Source organism: Quercus suber, unplaced genomic scaffold, assembly GCF_002906115.3.
Source record: "Quercus suber isolate HL8 unplaced genomic scaffold, Cork oak 2.0 scaffold_577, whole genome shotgun sequence".
In the NCBI taxonomy this organism is placed as follows: domain Eukaryota; kingdom Viridiplantae; phylum Streptophyta; class Magnoliopsida; order Fagales; family Fagaceae; genus Quercus; species Quercus suber.
In genome coordinates, this window is record NW_027070022.1 from 16,681 (window position 1) to 40,787 (window position 24,107).

General features: G+C 31.7%; 3 protein-coding genes across 3 annotated transcripts; all 3 read right to left on the minus strand.

Annotated features, from left to right (window-relative positions):
- Nucleotides 1-1,477: 1,477 nt before the first annotated feature.
- On the minus strand, nt 1,478-2,351 carry LOC111992867 (protein SRC2). Its single transcript, XM_065764670.1, has 2 exons — nt 1,745-2,351; nt 1,478-1,689 (listed from the first exon to the last, which is right to left on the minus strand). The coding sequence occupies exons 1-2, from the start codon at nt 2,349-2,351 to the stop codon at nt 1,478-1,480; spliced, it is 819 nt and encodes a 272-aa protein (XP_065620742.1).
- Nucleotides 2,352-6,383: 4,032 nt separating this feature from the next.
- On the minus strand, nt 6,384-9,764 carry LOC136063783 (uncharacterized). Its single transcript, XM_065764671.1, has 4 exons — nt 9,541-9,764; nt 7,735-8,996; nt 6,786-6,919; nt 6,384-6,708 (listed from the first exon to the last, which is right to left on the minus strand). Exons 1-4 carry the CDS (start codon nt 9,722-9,724, stop codon nt 6,384-6,386), a joined length of 1,905 nt encoding a protein of 634 aa, XP_065620743.1. The 5' UTR covers nt 9,725-9,764.
- A 1,075-nt stretch (nt 9,765-10,839) lies between these two features.
- On the minus strand, nt 10,840-20,436 carry LOC111986429 (uncharacterized). The gene is made up of 7 exons (XM_065764677.1): nt 20,260-20,436; nt 19,699-19,844; nt 18,993-19,194; nt 18,494-18,762; nt 17,885-17,999; nt 16,807-17,709; nt 10,840-10,965 (listed from the first exon to the last, which is right to left on the minus strand). The coding sequence occupies exons 3-6, from the start codon at nt 19,069-19,071 to the stop codon at nt 17,450-17,452; spliced, it is 723 nt and encodes a 240-aa protein (XP_065620749.1). The 5' UTR covers nt 19,072-19,194; nt 19,699-19,844; nt 20,260-20,436; the 3' UTR covers nt 10,840-10,965; nt 16,807-17,449.
- Between the last annotated feature and the right edge of the window lie 3,671 nt (nt 20,437-24,107).

Consider the following 24,107-nt stretch of genomic DNA (forward strand, 5'->3'; position numbering starts at 1 on the left):
TAATATTTATTATTGTTATGCTCTTTTGATCTACATCAACAGTCACGTCACTTTTTTTTTTTTTCTATCTTCTTCTTTTTTTCTTTTTTTTTTTTTTTTTTTTAATTTAAGAAAGAAGACTACAAACTTTATTAAGAAATATGCAAATCTACCTAATAAGTAGCAAATGTGTGTGATGGGACATCTTCCATATACATTGAGAAATTAGTGACATGACATACATGTCTAGCTAGTTTGTGATTGTGTATTGCAAAATTAATTTTTTTTACCAACATGATGCACAACACACCATCATAAACTCTAATTTCTATTGTTTATATTGAAAGTGGAGGGTTAATACTTAGATTTTTTTGGAAATATGAACATGAGTTTATATCAAAACACAATCTACATTACTATGAATTTGAAATAGCAAACCAATTGTTTGAAATTTTGAATAATAAATTATTATGAGGTCTATCTTTTATTCCTTTGATTTCATTTTAATTTTGATTAAGATAACATTGTAATTTTGCAATAAGTCTATCTTAATTATTATGGCACGTGGCGCTCTCTTTGAAAAGATAATTAAAATAATCTTCAATTATTTTTTCAAGGAGAGTGCCGTGATAATTTAGTTTTAATTATTATAAAAATCTAACTTAATTTTATAATAATCTCCTTATTCCTTGAAAGATTAGAAATTTGAATAATAAATTTGAAACTTATAAAGTTTAGTTGCATATTAGGCAAATATAACACACTACAACAAAAGATAGAAGGATATGATTCACCTTAAAAAAAATATTAATTAAATACACAAAAAATAATAGAATAATATATTTGTAGAGATAAAAAGATAAAAAAAAATACTTGCAGAAATTTTTTTTTTTTTAAATTGACAGTATTTGAAGTATTTTTTTTAAGTGTTACTTTTTATATAGTACACCCCATTATATAATGTTTACACACACACACACACACACATATATATATATATATATATTCATTCTCACGCATCGCGTGAATCTGTAGCTAGTAGAATCAATAAAAAGTGAGTAAAACAACTAAAATCATCCCCCAAAACGAAATCAAACAAGAGAATGACAAATAATGTAGTGCAAAATTAGTATAATAGATAATTTATAAACAGAGCTACATGCATATACAAAAGCTAAACAACACATTACATAACATAACACTGGTTAAAGTTAAATTTATTACACACATACTGTTTTACATATCTCCAAAAGCAATTGAAATCATGACTTTAATTGGAAATTATCGCGACTTCATATATAATAAACACTACTCCCCTAGTAGTAGCCTGCAACACGACATTCTAAGAAAGACTAAATGAAACAGCAAGAGGCTATATTACTACTCGATTACATTATTAGCTGCTTCTTTTTATTTTTTATTTTTATTATTATTATTATTATTTTTATGCTAAAGATTTACATGATCGAGTAGATCATATAACCCTTTAATTAGATCCCTACAGTTCCTTGACCAATTGACCAAACCCAGCTTCAGATGCATTTTCACCTTCATCATCAGCACGATTCAGAGCAGAGTCAACAGCTTGGGAAACCCCAAATGATACACCCACTGAGATCAGTGCCGCTGTTATCTCTTCCCCCAACGCCTTGAAAAACGAACCTACCGTGCCGCTTGGCTCCAGTGAACCATAACCAGCAGGTGGGTATTCTTCAGTCCTCCCGACCTTATAAGAAAAATTTTCCAGCTTCAGATGCATTTTCACCTTCATCATCAGCACGATTCAGAGCAGAGTCAACAGCTTGGGAAACCCCAAATGATACACCCACTGAGATCAGTGCCGCTGTTATCTCTTCCCCCAACGCCTTGAAAAACGAACCTACCGTGCCGCTTGGCTCCAGTGAAGCATAACCAGCTGGTGGGTATTCTTCAGTCCTCCCGACCTTATAAGAAAAATTTAGTGTTCCTTGGGTCTTCCCATCTGAGCCCAAAGCATCTTTAGTCACATGCTTTTCAGCTACTGCGTTAGCTTCAGCCTCACCAAAACCATCTAGCAGTTCCACGATGGGCACACGAACTTCACCTATTTCTTTGTTCGGTTTTAAGTGAGATATTCTGTACGACATGAGCTTAACAACGAGAGCAAGGCTGTTCTCCTTGGCTTTGGCGACGTCGATGTAGAGCTTAACTTGGAAGTTCCATGTGGGGTTTGAACCACGTTCTGAGTGTAGTGATTTTTGCACGGGGGTAAGGTCCTTGTTCTGGCTGTCGCAAATGGAAACTTCTACATAAGGCTTCATTGTTGTTGTACTATTTACGTTCGTCAAATCTTTGGTTGATGATATTACAAGTTCTAAAGCTCTGTAACCCATAGCTTGTTGCTTTTAGAGAGACCGGCTTGGGTGAGTGAATGTGTGTGCCGGTTTTGTATGGCAATGTAAGATGGCTCGCTGATCATCATACTTATGATAAGGCGAGGATGCACACGGTAAGAAAAAATGAAAAAGAAAAAGAGATAAATGTTGTGGCACACAAGTTAATCTACACAGATTTGCACATGTATCTTAAAACCACGGAACTTGTGATTTGAATTCACGATTTTGAAATCGTAACTTCAAGTTATGAGTTCTATTATTTGGGGTGTGTATGCAAAACTGTGTGAATTAAAATATGTGTAATAAACGTCATTCAAAAGATAAAATGTAGTATGCATTATATACTGTGGTATATATGGAAAATTCTTAGATATTTTTGGAGTATAAATAATTAATATTTCCCCCTCTTACATTCATGATAAAATTCACTATAAATTTAATAAAGAGTTATGTTAATGGGTGCTCAAAGGGCAATTGTTAATAAACCAAATTTAGAAAGCTTTAACACCATTTTCAAGAGAAATATAAAAAACTGTCATAAAATTAATTCATTTATCAATTTCCAATAAAATGTTTTTAAAAATAGTTCCTAAATTAATGCTCTTATGACAGTTGTTAACATTCCTATTTTTTAATAAATAGACTCTACCATGAATATGAGAGGAGAGAGTATTATTCTCCGTGCTCCAAAAGTGCCTATAAAAACTATCATAAAAATTAATTGCTTTATCAATTTCAAATAAAAATGTTTCTAAAAATGGTTTCTAAACCAATGCTTTTAGGAGCATTTGTTAACATTTCTCTTCTTTAATAAATAGACTCTATCATGAATACGAGAAAAGAGGGCATCATTTTTTTTCGAAAATACCTAAGTATTACTCGTTACACGCACGGATATACACATTTTTTGAACTGTGAGTTAAAAACACAATTTCAGTAAAAAATAAAATTAATTCATTTATCAATTTCCAATAAAATGTTTTTAAAAATAGTTCCTAAATTAATGCTCTTATGACAGTTGTTAACATTCCTATTTTTTAATAAATAGACTCTACCATGAATATGAGAGGAGAGAGTATTATTCTCCGTGCTCCAAAAGTGCCTATAAAAACTATCATAAAAATTAATTGCTTTATCAATTTCAAATAAAAATGTTTCTAAAAATGGTTTCTAAACCAATGCTTTTAGGAGCATTTGTTAACATTTCTCTTCTTTAATAAATAGACTCTATCATGAATACGAGAAAAGAGGGCATCATTTTTTTTCGAAAATACCTAAGTATTACTCGTTACACGCACGGATATACACATTTTTTGAACTGTGAGTTAAAAACACAATTTCAGTAAAAAAATATATATATATATATATATTTGTATAACAGAGTATAAGTATTTGTGGTAGTGTTTATCCAAATGCTAATCTAAGGAAGATGCGTGCATCTCTGGGAGAGTACTAAGGTTGATGCGTCGGCTAAGACTGTGGGAGGAGGTGGGCCTTTGGCAGGAGATCATATTATTAGGTCTGTACAAGGAGTCCTCCCTCTCACAGGGCACAGACTTAATAATTTCTCCTTTGGCAGAGTTATTACTTTTATTTTATTTTATTTTATTTTATTTTATTATAGAAGACAATAATCAGTACCACTTTGATGATCTTATTTGCTCCTAGATTTGCTTCTACCTTTGATAGTGGATACAAATGAACTTCTGCTTTCTAAAAATAAATTGGTGTAGGTAGACTCAAATGACAATCAATAAAAAATTAGCAACTCAATAATGGTAAATAATGTTATACTTATTCTATATAATAATACAAATGTTCTTATCACCTTCTCGTTATGATCTTTTGAAAAGCTAAAAGCAATACAGGATCTAGTCCAAACGTAGGTCTTGCAAAGGTTTAAAGTTCTAAAAATAACTTTGGACACCTTTCAGAGAGGTCCAAGGGTTATGGAAGAACTCGGACATATTTCAGAAAGGTCCAAAGGTTTTAGTTATAATATTGATTATTCGACTGTTTTAGTTCCGAAGGATAAGAAACTGCTTCAGCAAATTCATCCCCATTCGTCTTTACTATGCAAATTATAGGAGTCCGTTTGGCCTCGCGATTATGTGCCAAGAATGAATAATGTGCTGGGTTCGAATTGTTGGGGACCATCAATTTCAATGATAGATGTTATTATGTACGGCTAGAAAGAATTTGAAAAAACAAAAAACATACGAAGTGTTGGTGCCTCTGGTGATGGAGGCATAGAGCCCCTACATGAGCTGGAAGAAAGAGCAAAGACAGAAAATTATTGAAAATGATAATCTTATCTCCTTCATAAGGTGACAAATGTAGTGGTAGTGGTGGTAACTTGTAAGATGACAAGGTCATTGAAGCTCAACCTTAAATACATTGATTTCCCTGCTCGCTCACTCTCTCTCACATGTGCTATGTACTAATAATTCACTTTCTGGAAACACTGAAAAGAATAAAATACATAAACAAGAAGACGAGAGAGAATATAAGAGCATAAATTGATTTATGCTCTTATATTAGTACATTTATGACAAATGTACTAATAGCAGTTGCTAACTTACAACAAATATACTAATCCAAGGTTAAGATTGTAAAGCACTTCTGGTTTAAACAAAAACAAAGATCTTCTTTGTCTTTATTTATTTATTTTTATTTATATGGGTCTGAACTCTGAAGATCAAGTATAATTGCCAAACTTGAGCAAGCAACTGAAAGATGGTCCGAAAGCTCATTGAATGTTCACTTGTTCAGCAGGTTTAAGTTCTTAATGACCTCCATTTTATGTCAGAAGAGGTTCCACTAGGCTCAAGTTAAGCTTAAACCTGAGACCAAATGGACCAAAATCTGATGCTTCCAGGCTATGTGAGGCAAAGCCCATGCATGGACCAAGACCACACTGTAACTGAGCCCAGAACCATTGGTTCTTTGTGTGGGGTTTGGGAGGGAGGGGCATATGTGTATTACTCAACACCAAATGGGCGAAAGTGCAAGTATAAAATTTAAGCACATTTGTCTACATTTTCTTGAGCTGATAAATTGCCTATCAATGTTTCAAATGAGTTTGATAATAACAAGTAAATGCATTCTCTGCCTCAATTTACCAGGGAGGAAGAGAGGTTAGGTATCATGTTCACACATACCTAATTAAGTATCAATATAGATTTTGGAAGAGTGAAAACGTCGGACTTGGATCCTTCTGAATGCAATTAGACAGATGCTCTTAGATGCACTAAATCATGTTGTGATATCACTTTGTGGCATCCATATTCGAAGAAGCCGATCATGAAAAGAGCAAGCCAACACAGACTCTTATTTTTGCCACCACAGTAATATGGTTGGTGAAGCTTTCAACTAACTTAAGTTGCAATAAGGGCTCAAGCTCCATGTCCCTTGCTGAGTATGGTTAGTGACTTAGTGTGATGACATGTTAGCAAATATTAGACTAAATACAGTGCAAAATAAGTGAAGCTAGTGACTGCACTTAGGGAATCTAGGGAATGCAAAAGACTGAAGGGGGCATGAATTTACAGAATTAACTTTTGTCACTCGGTGGCAACAAGAATGATAATCAAGCTACCATTGGCCAATCGTTAAATTTGTTTTTACTCTCAGTTTACTTGCTTCTCAGGTCAAAAATAAAGCTTTTAGATCTGATTTGAAGCAAACTTGATTTCCCTAAATACTACATATTAATTGCAGTTCCATGCTTGCACATATGCACCAATACAACTAGATACAAACAAGTTCCAACTTTTGCTTAAATTAAATTTTTATAGTTCTAACTTTCACGGCTATTCAAAAGAAGACAAAATTTTACTCTTATGTGCCCCACAAAATGGGTCACAACTTAAAAATAAAAAGGGTTACAACCCCATCTCCACAATTCTAAGCAATCACCCATTTCTCAAAAAATAGTGGAGTTAGCACTGCATCTGCTGTTGGAAGATGGATAAAGAAACTGCAATGAAACCAGAGTTCGAAATGAAATGTTCTTTGAATCATTAACTTTCACTTGGATGCAAAAATGGCTTCTAAATCATTGTACAACCCACTTGGATTCCACTTGAAATCAGAAGATGCATTTAAAGTAGGGCTCCCACTACCTTTAGTGCCCCAAAACCCACTCCATCTTGCACGACTGGTTGAGGGATCACTTGGAGCCCCACTTTCATCCTTACTAAAGCTAGCCTTTGCCAGTTCTCTTAGCTGTTTCAACCATGATTGTTCTGGCACAGTTGTGCCCGAATTCCTACTCCCAGAGTTCCTGTTCCTTTCAGCTGAGGAACTAGTGACATTAGTCTCTCCATCCCCATGGTGACCATTAACTGGGAACCTGCTTTCCAAAAACTTGTGTGGGATGAAAAGCAGAATTAATCCAATTGAGCTATCTTCAAACCAGTTAAGAAAGACATCTCAACCGAGTCCAGCTGCTTTGCCTGTCTATACAAAGGACACCATTCATTCATCATCTGTGGTAAATATCCCACTAGGAAAGGTACAAGCATGAACACTCCAACTATAGTCTCAACCCTGGCGGAAAATTCCTTCTCCAAGAGAACAAAACAAATAGCAAATAAACCTACTTCACTGGTAATAAGGGGCGGAGCCATAAATTTTTGTTTGGGGGGGCCGATTTGTGTTGCTAATTATTAGTCTATACAAACTTTTATACACATACACAAATACGTGTCTATACACATACACAAAAAATTAGTATCTTTCATAATGAATTCTTCAAATTAAATGTTTCATAGAATTAAATTAATTTTTCACCATCTTCCATAGTGAAATACTTACAATTTTCATTTTCAATATAAATTACCAAATTGTCTACCGTTGTGAGTAAAAAAAATTTCAATTGAATTAATGAAGTTTTCAAAAACATAAATGATCTAAAACTTTAAAAAATAAGAGAACATATTTTACCATAGAAAATGAATTTAAGAAACAATATGTTGTCTATAACTACTAGACAAATTAGACAATTTTTTTTAAGAATATTATTGGACCAACTCAAATAGTTTGGGGGGCCAAGTCCCATTTTTGAGGGCTAATTATTAAAGTGAATGTCAAAAGAAATTTTATGGTTATGCGTTGAGGCGTTACCAAGACCTCCTAACAAGTATATATATATATATATATAATATAGGTTTGATTTTTCTCACAAACATTCTGATAATCCAATATTATGTTCATAGGCTTTTACAAAAGCCTTACACGCATGCTTAATGAATAACAACTAATTAAGAAACTACTATAACACCTAATAAATCAAATCACAATTCTAATGGGTCACATTGCTGGCTGCCATCTTCAAATTATCTCAGGCAATCCCCAAACAGTTCGTAACTGTCTTTACCAGTTGGTTTAACCATGATTTTTTTGGCACAGTAGTTTCCGAGTTCCTATTGTCATTCCTGTTCCTTTTCCTGTTCCTAGAGTCCTTGTTCCTTCTCCCAGAGTTCCTGTTCCTTTTAGTTGCATTATTATCTTCATCCCCCTGGTTACCAGTGACATTAGGATCTTCATCCCCTTGGTTGCCAGTGACATTAGTGGACTCTTCACCCCCTTCACCAACAGTCTCATTAAGATCTTTATCCCCAAAACAATCTGGGAAGTTGTAATTCAAAGACTCTTGTGAGAAGAAAAAAAGAAGAATTCCAAATGAAGCTATCCTCAAACCAATTCGAAAACGCTTATTAGTGGTGTCCAGCTGCTTTATCTGTCTGCGCAAAGCATACAATTCATTCACAATCTGTGGTAAAAACCCCATCAGGAAAAGTACAAGCATGGACACTCCAGCTATAGTCTCTTGCTTGGATGACAATTTCTTGTCCAAGAGAACCAAAGTGAGAGCAAATACACATACTTCACTGGCAACTGAGATTATCTCAACCAACTGAACTCTTCTCTTAATAAATGGCTTCTCGAGAACAAGGAAGAAGAGCTGCAAAGAAGTGATGCATAACAAGATTATAACAGGAATCGTAGAAGACCAGGTATTTTTATAGGCACCACCTAGAGCCCCTAGCATAACGCGTCTCACGGACTCAATCAGTGTGTAGTATATTCTGAGTTGCATAAACAGATATTGGATAGAAGATACACTGCCCCCAGAAACCTCTACCTCTTTAGTTTTGCCATCAGGGGCAATGATTTGATAATCACCATGTGTATGAGCACTTGTGTTGGACGTCGATGGGACTGCCGGAGTTGCTACAGTACTTGATCTTGTGGGGGGAATATGACTCGGCCTAGTTGAACGAGACATACTTTGTGCTGAACTTAGTGGAGCCAAGTCAGTGCCGCCAGAATCCACTCCAGTTTCATCATCAAGGGCAATGGGGCCTCTTAAATCTTCAAATAGAGGCCCTAACATGGTTAGGCAATCAAAGTTTTGTTCCCTTCTCCATGTCCACTGGCCTCTATTACCAGGACCCAAAGTTAGTCGGGCTATTCTAAGATTTCTCTGACCTACTTGAATCACTTGATTATCTTCATTGTATAGAACCCGCTTTGCAAATGTAATACCAGTAGAGAGGAACCAGAGCAAGTCCAGCAGTAGAAAAGACACAGCAACCAAAATCAGAGTGCCAACTACAATCCCTGATGTCTTTCCCCCTTAATTCACAAAAGTGAGAAAAGATTAAGCCACGTAGTTATGTAATACTTGAAGTTCTTAGCATTAAACCAATGATAAAGAGCATGTAAATGTGCAAAAAATGTGAATCTTGGTTCTAGATACACATTTGCATAACTCCGATATGATGCAATCAGAATAACTATGCCTATGAATGTTGTCATGCTCAAAGAAGTGATTTGAGTTAACGTCCAAACATTGTGAAACATCAACTGCATTGCAATTCTTAAATATGTGAGAAGATGGGACTCTAGACCAGTTCTGGTGCCACACACACACACACACACACACAAAAACAAACGTAGCTCATTCTAGGGCATATCATAATGAGAAATAGGCAATTCCTTGATTAATGAATTCAATGTAAGTAATGAGTTTAAAGATGCTAGTATGGGGTTTGCAATTACTAAAAAAAAAAAAAATGAAGAAGCAAGCAGCATAATAATCTTTTGAAACTCAAATTTTGCATGATAAATGCATATATAAGGATTCATTTGCGGGGGAGGAAACAAGCTGTCAAGTTACCTCTAATTAGAGCAGCAGAGGCTTCACAAATACTAGGCACTGCAAGATTTACAAGAAATATTTCAAATCTTGGGAATGCAAGTACTCCATAACTCCTCTGCTTTTGCTTCTTGAATTTTAGGATGGCAAGGAGTAAAGCATGCAGCAATATTAAACTGCCACCAATTATGGCTAACCAGAACATAGTTCTACTAAAATCCTCCCACCTACACGAGACAAAATCTAGTAAGATATTTCATTGATAAATAAATGAGTCTGTTTGTGGCACTTCAAAATCCAAATGATGAATTCATGAATTAAATAGAAATGAATAATAGGGAATTAAGTATCAAGTTTGTCCTTTTGGTTTGATCAATAATTTGAAATAATTCAAAGCATGAATAGTTTTAATTTTTCATAGAACCTTCAAAAAATTCTACATCTGAATAACTAGCATAACAAATGGTCCATTCCCAGAATTATTTAATTTCCATTCAAAAATTCTTTTAAAATTGACAAAATATTCCTTTATCGCTTTCATAGTTTTTCTGATTTATATTGAATATTTCCTTCTTCTTTTTTCTCTGTCTCTAAAATCCATATGCAAGTGCATGTAATAGATAGAAAGAACAAAGTTTAGCTACAAAATTGGTTGTAGCCTTAGGTTACAAACTCACTAAATATCTTTTTATTAGAGGTGAATTTTGACAAATCCACCATTAGATTGCATCTTCTTCTTATATCCTTCATGTTTGCAAAATTTCAAGAAAATTAAAGATCAATAGCTATGTCATCAATAAATTTTTAAATTGCAAGTTTTTGTAATTTAAAATTATGCATAAAATATAAGATTATAGATTATATAATAAATGATATCCGATTGACACAAAAATTGACATGTGCATTAAGAGCGTAAAGAACATGTAATTCAACGGTTAGATTTTCAAAATATGCAGTAATATTTATTTTATTGAGTGAATTTGTAGCCTAAGGCTACAACCAATTTTGTAGCTAAACTTTGTCCTAGATAGAAATAAGAGGCCTCATAACTTACCCTCGAATTAGGGTTTCGTCCACTATTCTGCAGCTGTACAATGCATTCTATCACAAATTTTATTCATTGTATGATTAAAGAAGTCAAAAGCAAATCACAGAAAAAGTAGAAGTTTCAGACCTTAAAGAGTTCTATATATTCATTTGCATTCAACTGCTTGAGTTTGGAAATAGCCTTTTGCTGCACACTTGGGAAAGTTCCTGAATCATGAATTTTAGACCTGAAGTGAAGTGAGTTGGAGGAGGACTTGAGTGAGTGTGCCCAGTTTCCCATGGAAGATTGAAGTAGGGAATGCTCCATTGCAAACGCCTTGCAAATTCATAATACTCCACTGGCAGTGTCACTCCCAACCATGTAGATAATGCAAAAACCTGAATATGGCCTGCCATTCTCTGTATGAAAGAGAAAAGGAAAAATGTAACTTAGTTCTACAAAGTGATCAATTCATAAGGTTTGATAAGTTATTTTTATCGGATACATAAATGACAGTATGTTACGCTAATCTACCCGCCAAAAATCATATATAAGGTTTGATAAAGTCTACAAGAATGATGCTTTCTAGAGGGTCTATTTTTATTTGTTCCTCACTCCACCCCACCACTCTCTCTCTCTCTCTCTCTCTCTCTCTCTCTCTCTCTCTCTCTCTCTCTCTCTCTCTCTCTCTCTCTCTCTCTCTCTCTCTCTCTCATCTTTAATCCAAATTGCCAATAATAGAATAACATGGTCAAAAGTCTCAAAACAATAAAAATATTTAAAGTCCATTTGGGATCTGCTTATTTTGCTAAAACTAAATTTTTTTTGCTGAAAGTACTATAAATAAAGGTAAACATTAGTAGAAATAGTATAGTGGGACCCATGAATAGTATCAAAAAATATAGTGGGACTCATGAATAGTATCAAAAAATATAGTGGGACTCATGAATAGTATCGAAAATAAGATGAATAGTAAAATAAGCTAGTTTTTTAATTTGTGCCAAGTGCACACTTAGAGAGCTCAATTATATAATAAACTAATAAGTTATCCATGCGATATACGGATAATGTTGTAATGTTTTATGTAAGATGGTTTTAGAGAATGTTATATATGTATTATAGCATAACTGTTATAGAACTTTATTAAAAATGAGTTCATGAAAAGTAATAATTATAAATTATATACACAGATCCATTATAATTATTCAATTGAATAATGAGAAGAAAAAAAGAAACGGCTTTAGAGGAATATTATAGAATGAAATTTTATATAGAATATATCTTTCTCTTTCTCCTTAATTCTAAAACAAAATATATATCCTAAACACTCACAGTTAATCACATTATATACAAAACCCACAAATTCACAACATTCAATATTTACATCAAAATCATAATTGCCATTGTTATCTATATATTACTAAAAGTTGAAGCGTAGTATTTAGTGTTGTTACGCTCACGTTGAGTTACATCAGTAGCCACATCATCATTTTTTGTTTCTAGTTTTTTTTTATATATATATTTTTAAACATTTTCTGATTTAAGGTGACTTAAAAACTCCATTATTTAAAAATTAAAATATCTTTTAAACATTATTTTTATTATTAATTTTCCAAAACTCTCCCTCCCTTTTACCTCTTCATCTCCCCATTACTTTCTACCTTAATATCATTCTTTCTCTACCTTTTTATTTTCTTTTATTTTGACTTTTTTTTATTTTCAACATCTTACTATAAATTTGACATTTTCTTTTTCATTCTATACATAGTTTTCTCACACAAAAAAGGTTACCTCTCTCTCTCTCTCTCTCTCTCTCTCAATTTGTTTTTCATTTTTTGTTTTTATTTTTTATTTTTATTGCATCAATTTGTTAGGTTGATGAATTTTTGTGTTAATTAGAATTCAACTTTAGGTTGATGTAATTTATTTTTGTGCTTTAAGTTGTTATCTTTTATATTCTCTTTGATTAAATATTATCCTACTACATTATACATATAGTATATAATAATATATTGTTATTATATTACATAGAATGACTTGGATCATTTGATATTTATTGCCATATATTTTTATTTTTACTCTTTTTTTTCTCTCATATTATTTTATTTAACATTTAAATCCAGTCACATCCTCCATACTATTAAATTATGTTGTACAAATTAAGAAACTAGCTAGAGACAAACCTGCCCTTCCTTTACCATACATTGGGGGAATCAATATGTTTATGTGATAAAGGGTCATATAATTTATAATTTAGATACCACCCTTTGAATGTATCTAGGCCCATAGATTGAGCAATTTGTAGATTTTTTTTTTTTTTTTTTTTGAGAAAAGAGCAATTTGTAAACTTAAAAGGCTATAGAGAATGAGCTTTTTGAATCAAGTCTAAAAAAGTATGAACTACTATATATCATTTAGATAAAAACTTTTATCATAGATACATTTAAGATTTTTTTTTGCCACAAATTTAAATCACGCAAACTTAATAATTTTATATTATGTGTTAACATCGTCTCTGCTTCTTCTTCTTCTTCTCAAAAATATTATGTATCATCTTTAAAGGATGCCAACAATATTGATCTTATGGGAAAAGTTACATAAAATATTGAGAAAAAAATGTTTTATATTACAATCTACTAAATTTTTTTTAAAAAATATCTAAATCTTTCTATTTTTCATATCACTAACATGTTTTACAACTACCACATGTGTTAACTTAAGTCTTAATATTCTTAAGTTGTTTCAGCAAAAAATAAAAATAAAAAAAGGTTGTCACAAAAGAGGAGTTCATGTAAAGATTTTTGCAAAATGAAATATCTGTTTTGTAAGGCCACCAAACTTGATAATTTGCAAATGATGGAACCACTCACAACAATATTTGCATAGTTATATAGTTCCAACTAAAGCAATTATGTATACTTTTAGTCTTCTAAAAACACACATCTACAAGTGGTTAAACGTTCAGAGTTGATCATCACTACGCCGTAGTAATAAGCAGCAATTTTGTGTGTTGCACATGATATTTTTTAGATAAAATACTAATTTAGTCTCTAGACTTTATAAAGAGTTTTTTTTTTTTTTTTTTTTTAATTTTTTATCATATTTTTCATAATCTTGTCTGTAACATTTTTTACCATTATCATATATTTATTGGTTGATGATTTGCATAACATAGACATTAAATAGAACTATTCATTGAGTTTTTTTAAGTCATGGTGTATGAAGATTATAATTAATATATATATATATATAAAGTTTCCCTAGTTAGAGTTTGATTAGTTTTAAGTTTAAATTTTGTATTATTATATTTAATTGTTGATTTTATTGCACTATAAAGTTTTCAATGTTCTCTGTGTAGCCATCTCTATTTTATTTTTTACTCCTCTTGACTACCTTTTTATTTTCCAAATAACGGTTATTAATTGACGTTTGATTTCATTTCTTTTTTTCTTCCTTCATTTATTCCTTATTATTTGTATGTTCCCTTGCTAGTTGTAAACTTTATGGTTATCAATAAAAAATAGATATCATAGAAGGCTTAAATAGTTATAGATGTAGTTATGTTAGTGGTATGTCAAAGGTTTTTTTTTTTGGAAATATGAAAGCATTTCTCTAGTTTGGTCTTAATTGATTAAGATATCTATAATATATTAATGGAATTAATAATGAGCCTTAATTTTTTTTAATGTATGAAGTGGTAAGGTTAGTGGTATGTCAAATGTTTTATTAAAAAATTTTAAAAAATAACTCCAAGGAAATGTAAAAGGCTTTTTTTTGAAAAAAGAAATTGTGAATTATAAATGCAAAATTATATGTAAAGTTACAACCGCATAAGATAAATATGCATAGATATATATATATATATATATTTTATTATTCATGAATCATTATTTCATTGTTTACTTATAAATATCTAAATTAAAGTTTTTTTTAAATCTAAATTAAAATAGATGATTATGTAAAGGTAAAATTATATGAAAAGTTAAAACTACCCAATATNATCTATGTATTCATTTTAAAGATGCTAAATGTTTAATTATTATAATTTTTTGACATATATATTTATGAATTTTATTCTATTTTACAATATTTTTACAAAATGTTGATGTGACCAATCTCTTATTAGTTTTCATCTAGGCCCACCATTAATATCACTTTTCATTTACCAATAATCACTCACCACATAAACAATGTGTAATATTTTCTGTAAAATAGTTTGTATCTCTAGCACTATTCTTTTATTTAAATGAAAGTTATGTTTATTTTTAGACTTTCTTAAATATAAATATATATATATATATATATATATATGTGTGTGTGTGTGTGTGTGTGTGTTATCGGGTATAGGGGCCAAAATGACAAGGTTCTTTTAAAAATTTTCAAATTATTTAGGATAGTTCAAAAAATAATTTCCTTAATTTTTTTGAAAATTTTTGGGAGGGCCAAGGCCCCCCTCGGTCATAATGATGGTTTGCCACTATGGCCCTTCATGCCATCTCATATCAAATATACACAAACCAAAAATAATGTTTTTTACCTTTAATCTTTTGACGACACTACTTAACTCTAACATTGTTGTCTCATCTAATCCTAACCATATGAGTTGGATACAACTAAGGAATGAGGGCTTGCATTTTATATTGAACTAGTCGCAGATTTGTGTGTTGCACATGATATTTTTAGATATAGCATCTTTAAAATGAATACATAGATATTTTAACAATTACCTCAACAAATAAAAGGGAAAAAAAATTATAATTTTCATCCCAACACATCTAAGGCTTACTTGTACCACAGCAATAGAAAAATTGAAAGGTTAGCAACTTAGGTCCCCACACAATTGAAAAATATTTTGCTCACAGTACTCTCATATTTTGCTCTCAGTACTCTCTCTCTCTCTCTCTCTCTCTCTCTCTCTCCCTATTGGCATTTGCATTCTTCTTCTTCTTTTTTCTTTCTAGTTCTTTCCTTTTCCCACTGCTGTTGTAGTTTTGTGTTTACAATATAAAAGTAAAAGTTTTGTCTGATTAGACTAGACAAGAAAAAGGGGAAAACATGCTTGAAGCTTTCGTAAGTCCCTCGCTCTTGTCCAATGCTCCTATGTTTACTTTACTTTTCATTTGCTTTCTTTTTTTATTTTCCTTATAATATATTATTTGTTATTATAATAATCAATATATTATATACCTAATGGCAATATAATTTTTTAAATGTACTCGATTAGTTTGAGTAAAATATATAGTATATGCTACTATATTAACATGTATTTAGCACTTCAAAAAAAATTTTAACATGTATTTAATTGTTGTTTATAGCATATATTGAGTTATGAAGTATTGTACATTACTATTTTAGATTTTATATACAAAAATAAAAATAATAATAATTTATATGGGCCCCCCAAAGATAAATTTCTGGCTCTACCACTGAAGGGTCATAGGTAGACATATAAAGGAGTAGAAGTGCAAGAGGTGAACATGGTGAATTAAAATGCAAAGAGTATTATGTGTATGTATGAGGCACAAAAGGTTTTGAAACATTGAATCAAATGATATAAAGAATATTTATTTGTTAATTAGAAAAGTCTTGAAACATTGAACTAAATAAAACAAAAAGTTAATATTTAATTTGTTCTTGTCTCTGACGTGGCATTTGAATATTTCAATTCTCTTTGCATAAAATGTGCCACTTAGCAAAATCTCATGTTTAAAAAAAAAAAAAAATTATATGGCCCCCCCAAAGATAAATTCTTGGCTCCACCACTGAAGGGCCATGGGTAGATATATGAAGGAGTAGAAGTGTAAGAGGTGAACATGGTAAATTAAAATGCAAAGAGTATTGTGTGTGTGAGGAACAAAAGGTTTTGAAACATTCAACCAAATGATACAAAGAATATTTATTTGTTAATTAAAAAAGTCTTGAAACATTGAACTAAATGAAACAAAAAGTTAATATTTAATTTGTTTCTGTTTTTGACGTAGCATTTGAATATTTCAATTATCTTTGCAAAAAATGCACCACTTGGCAAAACTTCGTGTTCTTTCAGGTGAGGCTCTACTTTTATATATATATATATATATATATTGATTTTATGTATAAAATATCAAGGAAAATTATTTTTGCAGGAGGAGGAAAAAGGGTCAATTTGTTCCACAGTATTTTTAATTATTTTTCTTGATTGTCAAAAGGCTACATATAATCATGGTATAACTAAACAATCAATTAATGAAATAACAGTTCAAATGAGTTAGATATCATACAAAAAGATTACTCGCAGGATCAGAAACAGAAGAAAATGGTGGAGAAAATGTCCCAATAGAGGAAAGGCTTGCAGTTGAAGCCGTAAGCAGCCCAGCAGCAATAGATGTCGCCACAAATGAAGCAGTTGCAAGCGTAGAAATTACAATAGATATTATGGGCACAGAATCTGTATATATTTTTTTAACCTTACATCAGTAAATAAATAAGAAAATTAAAGAGCTCAAAAGTGTCATCTAGGACATAGTTGTTGGACTACAATTGAGCTGACAACAAGAGATAAGAGTGAAAACCCTTACATGGCCTTACTAGTAGAATTTTGGAAGCTTGATTTTTGTTTCCAGCAACATCGTGAGTTACATTTTCAGGAACACTGACAGATACAATATCATGGTCATGGAATGCTCTTATCACTACAGCATATTTTCTTTTACTTTTTTCTCCTTCAAAGCTGAAAATGGTAATAACTATCATTGGAAAGGAACAAAAATGAAAATATGTCAAGAATAAATATGCCATACTGATTGAAATAGTATTTCCATCAAGAACCCAAATGGTATGTAAAAAGGTCATCATCATGGTTTCTCAATTGTGTGTGGGTTCATTATGTATGTGATGTCTGTGTTCATGTACTGGTTAATATACTTAGACACAAAGGTAACCAGATATGACTTGCCTCACTAATTCCCCTCCATTGATTGATATTTTAGAACCGTTGAAGTCAAATACAGGCTCCGTGAATTTTATCCACATAAAGATGTTGTGTTCTCTTGTCCTCATGGGGAGCAGAGTGGTCAAATTTCCATTAGGCCCCAGAGCATCTGAAGGGGGTGTACTTAACCTTATATCAGGCATCAGAGAATCTGAAGGTGGTGTAATCAACGTTACGGTAGGCCTCAAAGAATCTGAAGGTCACAATTATATCTATCAGGAGGAAACACCCAACAAATATAAATTTAAATATATAGCTTTCCTAATTGCTTATAATCTTTTTTTTTTTTTTTTGATAAACCTAAAGCTTTCCACAAACAAGTGATTTATTTTCTCCCTGTAACACTTGTAGACTATTGTCAATCGTACCAAATAGGAAAGTAATAAGATCAACTTGGGAAACTGGAGTCCCTTGTCTGCTTATTATAGAGTTTTCATCAATTCTTATTGTGACTATAGCCATTCCAGGTATACATCCAGCAACCTGAAATAGAGAGTGAAAATTAATAAGCAAGAAAAGGTATGAGAAAAATAGGTCCTAGAGATATAAATAGCTATAAATGTTCTCTCACACACACATAATGTACACTTTGTACATACTATGTCCACAATTTCACATGCAATATTCATATTTTTTAAGGATGTCCACATTTCAAACATGAAGCTTGTAGTGTGTATATATGATGTAAAATAATGACTGTGTGATAATCAATACCCTTTTGCATTTTATATTAGGGGAAAGTTCAAGATGTGCAACCATGTAAAATTTTTGAAAATGATTCAACTTTCCCAATACAATTAATGGCCCCAATGTTTCCACGTGACCCCATTCAAGATGATGATGTGCATTACATATTATAAAAAAAAATAAATGAGTCAGTCCAAATTCATAGGACAACTAAACAGGCTCCTAACCTATGAATCAACTTCTATTCTCATTGCTGAAAAAATAAATTAAGTTTGTGAGAACCATCTGACCATAAATTCAAATCTGCGATGCCCAGGATCACTTTTACTGACATTCAGAGGAAGAAGCATGCCTTGGCTCATTTGGAGAGAATATAAAATTTTCGGTTTGAGAGAATTTAAAATTTCTGCAGATGAGTTGAGAACTGGCACTCGAAAGGTTAAGCAGATCCTTAGTTTAACGCAATTATTAGTTGCTCGCACCAGTCTAGTTTCACCATTAAGGTCAAGTTGCCTTTCGGGAACATGAGTAGTTAAGTTGACAACCATACTTCGTCTATCTGTAGAATTAATGAACAGAGCATGTAAAGAACACATTGACAACAGCAGCAACAACAACAACAACAATCTATCAAATTAGACAGGTCAGCTACATAAACAGTCCAGATTATTCATTTTAATATGATAAAAATTGCGAATAGGTAAGTTCAAGGCATCAATTAGATAAAAACAAGAATAGATATGAAAGGACATGTCACTTATAACTCTTCCTGAAATAAAAACTACTCACCGAAACGCAGAGTGAAATTAGAATTCTTGTTTCTTTCAAATTTGTTCCCTGCACTGTCAGTACAAAAATTCATATCCATTACCAAAATCACTCGCCCATACTGAGTAGTGGATGATAAATCCACAAGGATAGAATATTGGAGGTTTGGCTGTGGAGTTTCGAGCGAGGTTGGTATAACGTTGCCATCACCGTAGACCAAAAGCTGTAAAGAGTTTTCCAAAAGTGATGAAAATGTTAGAATTCGGTTTATTATTCAGTCTAGACAGCATAACTAGTTAGAGAACCTAGATTGTGGAACTCAATTTACACATCTACACAATTAACATGGTGGACAGTTCCATGTGAGGAATTTCAAGACATTTGTCAGTGATTCAAACATTTTAAAAAGATGATTATAAAATATATTAAAAAGTGTTTCAAGCAGTGTTATTATAAAATATCCTTATGGAAAAGATCTGATAATAAATCCTTGACTAGGGAGATAATCCACCATTATTGCATGTTGTATGTGGACTCCATTACTCTAGAGAGAACTCCATTTTATCTTTCTCAAATCACCCAAAGCCATTCTTCAATAAATAGAAAGGTTGAGCACAAATCAACCCAAAAACCACAATTCTGAAACACTATAATAATGCTAGAATCAAAGAGAGAACATAAATCAATTTAAAGTCTTTTTTTATGTGTTTGTTAGCCACCTACTCACATTGCAATCATTCACAGACGAGCATAGAAAACTTCCTCCACCAGTAGGTCCAATACAGGGTTCACTGAAAGATACATTTATAGAAACATTCAGAGCATTTGTGAAATTAGTTGAGGCGGTGATATTTGCCGTTGGCGGGACCGTATCTGCAAAATTAAGGTATAATATAAATCAGCTAGTTGTATAGAAAAATTATAAGCCAACATGATTGCCAGGAAATCTAAACTGCATTGTTAACATCATAGACTTGGTTTGGTTTCAGCAGGCTTGATAAAGTGTCAAACTAACCTTCAATGTAAACAGGGTGTGTTTTAAGTCGTTAAGAATAAGGTAAGTAAGGTAAAATTTATGTGTTTCATACAAAATTGAAAATTGAGTAGATGGATTTTGTTACATTAGAAATTGGGTTTTGTTACAATATAAGCTCATGGGAGGAGAAACATTTCCTAATAGACATAACTGTTGAAGACTTTCAAGCAGGAAGGTCTTATATTAAGTTAGAGTGGTAATTGAAGAAAATATAATAACAATTAGAAAAAGAATAAGAGGAAGGCTCTTAACCAACAGTCCAGTTATAGCTACCGCAGCCAACTCCTTGAGACCCGTTGGGGCAAACCTCAAATTTATGATTTCCATCCTGCAAGCCTTCACACAAAACCGTCCCATTTTCACATTCAGACGCAATAATGCGGCCAAAGCCATCATCCAGCTGTACCAACAAGTTTTTTAACGTGGTAAGTGGTAGAAAAACCAAAGTTTTCACAATAAATCAAACCATGATGCAGCTTCTTCACTTCCCACTTACCATTGAGTTGGAAAGCAAAACACACACACAAAGCAACAAACAAAAAAAATTCCAATAATTTAGCTTGGCACCAGGAAGAATATAACTAATCATTCATTATAATAATCTTCTCAACTATAGAAAAATACGAAAATATGTACATATGAATAAACAGAATTCCAAATAGTTTTCTTGATTAGTCTAAAATCTAAAAGAAATTTCAAGCTCATTACATCCTTACAGAATGGAAAGACGTGCTAATTACTTCTTTAAATCAACCAGCGCCCTTACATTAACTAAAGAACCATGAAACATACAAACTCATGAGAGAGAAAGAGAGAGAACAGTGCACCCGAAACAAAAGGCGAGTAAAACTTGCTCAAAGCATTGCTATAGTTTAACGTACCTTGCAAGTGATGTTACAGTTGGTGCAAGCGCTACTCCCACCCACAAGAACTTCAAAGACGAATACGGTTGAGTTGAGATTTGAGAATGCATGGGGAGTCTTCAAGAACTTCACAGTGAGCTCTGTGTCATCACAGAGTGCTGTGAAACTCAAAAGAGAAAAAACCGAGAAAAGTAAAACCAGCAATGGAAGCTTGAGCAAGCCCATTTCAGAGTAAACCTTAATTGATGTCTGAGACATGTAAAGACCAACAATTTATAACCCAAAAAAAAAACACATTTGTGGGGACATTGTATGGAAACAGTGTTGTAAATGAGATTAGTTGGATAGAAAATAGACTATACAATGAATCGTAGAGGTAAGAGAATGACTTAAGAAGATGAGTGCATGTTTGGACTGTTTAGTTGTTGATGAAGCAAGAAAGTGACATAAGAAGAAGACTTAAGGATACTACACATGAGACTAAGAGCACCGGATCAGAATAATAGAAAAAGAGAAATGTTGTCCACAATATTTTCACGACAAATCTTATGTAGCAGGTTGTTATGAGTTGTTAGTAGTAGGGTAGAAAAGTAATTTCAGTATATGTTCAAATTAGAATTAATAACAACTAACCACCTATAATTTGTTATAAAAATACTGTGGATGTAGCATTTCTCAACAATTTCCAAAAGCAGAAGGCATATGCAAATATGAACAGTGCATTTGGAATTTGGATTAGCTATTTTTTGTTAACATTTTAACTTAGGCAAAATTACTATTTTGGTACCTATATTTTGAGGTTACTTTCAATTTGGTGCTCACTTTTTCCCAGCAATTAATTTGATCCCTGTTATTTTTAACTTACTGTCAAGTTAATCCTCATCGTCAATTCACTTATAGAAAATGTCTATTTGGCAAACGGTTTTTTTTAGGCAATCAATTTCATTCCTATTATTTTTAACTTCTTGTCAAGTTAGTCCCTAAACTCCTTGGCATGTGTAATATGAAAAGACTAAACATGTCCAAGTTTTAGTGGCCATATTAGCACTTAGGTAATGGCAAAAAAGCAACATTGGATTTTTAAAATATTTTTCTTTTATGTACCATTTTTTTCTTTTTTCTTTTTATGAACTCAGAAATTCTTGTAGGCCAAAATACAAAAAAAAAAAAAAAAAAAAAAACCCTGGGGTTTGCATCTATTGCAAAAACACCTCTTGAGAATTCAATTCTTCCTAATAACTCCCTAAGGCTTCTATATTTACCAAATTGACCCTTGGGACAAACTTTTATTAGCTTTTATGGATGAAAAAAATCATGTGACTATCACATCACTAGTAGCACAGATTAGTTTGTGAATCTTCTTAATGTGGTTACATAATGGTTGCATAATTATTATTATTATTATTTTTTTTTTTTTTTTTGTCCATATGAGCTAACAAAAGTTAGTTATAAAGGTCAATTTGGTGGATATAGAAACCTCATGAAATTATGAGAAATAATTGAAACCATAAGGGTTGTTTTTGGAAATGACCCAAACCCGAGGGATGTTTTTACATTTTAGACATTCTTTTATATGCCCACAATTTCACAAAAATTAATAACTCTAAGGCTCTTATATATATGATATCTATATTCCTAGCCCCTTCAAAATAGCAGCCTCCAGTTCCATTGTCGCCTTCCATAATGATGTCGAGCTAGTTTCTCTGAGGTTCAAGAACAAAGGAAATCAAGAAATTACAAGGTGATACATTAAGAGAGAGAGAGAGAGAGAGAGAGATATGAAAATTGAAAAGTAAGAGAAGGAACTAATGTCTAATGTTTATGTGTGGGAGAGAGAGATATATTAAAAGTAAGAGGCAGATTAGCTAAACAAGAGTGGTTAATAATGAAAGTACTGTAACCAACAATATTACTCAATACTCAAATATTTTTAATTTGTACCAGAATAATATTATGTTTGTTCCTAAATTTTACAAAACCTAACTTTTAGATCTTCTTTCTTCTTCTTCTTTTTTTTTTTTTTTTTTTTTTTAGTTTTTAGTTTTTCTATGTTTTAGGAGGAGAGAGACATAAAAGGTGAGCAAAAATACATATTTGCCCATGTTTTTAACAAAAGTGGGTTATGGAGCCTTAACAGAGTGAACCTCAGTTAGGTAAAATGACATTTTTCAAAAGACAGGTAGGCAATGTAAATTCAGGCTAAACCACAGGTAGTTTCCTCTAATTGCCCCAATAAATAAAATGACATCTTTATTCTATTTTTAATGCAAAGAATTATAATAGTGAATGACATATTAATGGTCCACAATTTCATTACTTCTTCCAAGCTTGTATTTTCACTTTGGGAAAATTTAACCGATACCTTAAGAACATTAATATAGGAAATACTCTTAAAAGCTTTTTATGAGAAAAAAAAACTTTTTTTTTTTTACAATTTTTTATATTTCTCATGAAAGTGATATTAAAAATTTTCTAAAATTGTCCATTAACAAATACCTTAAAGCTTCGTTTAGAAGTTCATAAGGAAATGAAATAGAATTGAATTGAATAATCATAAAAAAATGGAATGAAATGAAATGTATTTAATTAACTAAGAGAAAAGAATGGAATGTAATTAAATAACTTTGTTAAGAAGTTTTAAAATAAATGAATGAAAATGAATAAGTAACTTTATTTGGGAGTAACATAGAGAAAAATAAATAGAATCATTTTAAAACAATATTATTATTAGACCCTTATTTTAAAATGAATGGTTTAATATATAAGGATATTTAGGAAGTTTTAGTAAAAAAAATTCATTAAATTTAATTACATTCCTTCCAACTCCTTCTAATGAGTATTCTCTTTTACTCATTCCATTCTCTCCCATTTAAATTCTCTTATTTTCATTTCCTTCATTAAAACTCTCAAACATAGAATGAGAGAATATTCTAAAATTATTCTTTTTGTTTATTTTCAAATTATTTCATTTTCTCCTCCCAAACAAAGGCTAAGAGTACCTATTAACTAAATATTTTCCCTTTGAAAAAGGTTAACAAATGCTCTAAAGATATTTGTTTAGAAAATATTTATAGAAACTTTTTATAGGAAAAATTTTAATTAATTTTTTAAACTACTTTTTTAATTCATAAAATTAATATAAAAACTTTCATAAATTGATGAATTAACAAATATCCTAAAAATTGAGACTCTTTTACTTTTTAGTATCATATTATTCTCTAGCTAGACGTATTAAAG

Excerpts from the sequence above, each read along its gene's own strand:
- LOC136063783 (XM_065764671.1), bottom strand. The coding sequence starts at position 9,724 with ATGTTCTGGTTAGCCATAATTGGTGGCAGTTTAATATTGCTGCATGCT. Across the intron at positions 8,997-9,540 it reads CTCTGCTGCTCTAATTAGAG|GGGGAAAGACATCAGGGATT; the intron begins GTAACTTGACAG and ends TTGTGAATTAAG. Across the intron at positions 6,709-6,785 it reads CAGCTGGACTCGGTTGAGAT|GTTCCCAGTTAATGGTCACC; the intron begins GTCTTTCTTAAC and ends TTTGGAAAGCAG.
- LOC111986429 (XM_065764677.1), bottom strand. The coding sequence starts at position 19,071 with ATGGATATGAATTTTTGTACTGACAGTGCAGGGAACAAATTTGAAAGA. Across the intron at positions 18,763-18,992 it reads TAATTTCACTCTGCGTTTCG|ATAGACGAAGTATGGTTGTC; the intron begins GTGAGTAGTTTT and ends TTAATTCTACAG. Across the intron at positions 17,710-17,884 it reads TCTTATTACTTTCCTATTTG|ATTCTTTGAGGCCTACCGTA; the intron begins GTACGATTGACA and ends TGTGACCTTCAG.
- LOC111992867 (XM_065764670.1), bottom strand. The coding sequence starts at position 2,351 with ATGGGTTACAGAGCTTTAGAACTTGTAATATCATCAACCAAAGATTTG. Across the intron at positions 1,690-1,744 it reads GAATCGTGCTGATGATGAAG|AATACCCACCTGCTGGTTAT; the intron begins GTGAAAATGCAT and ends GGAGGACTGAAG.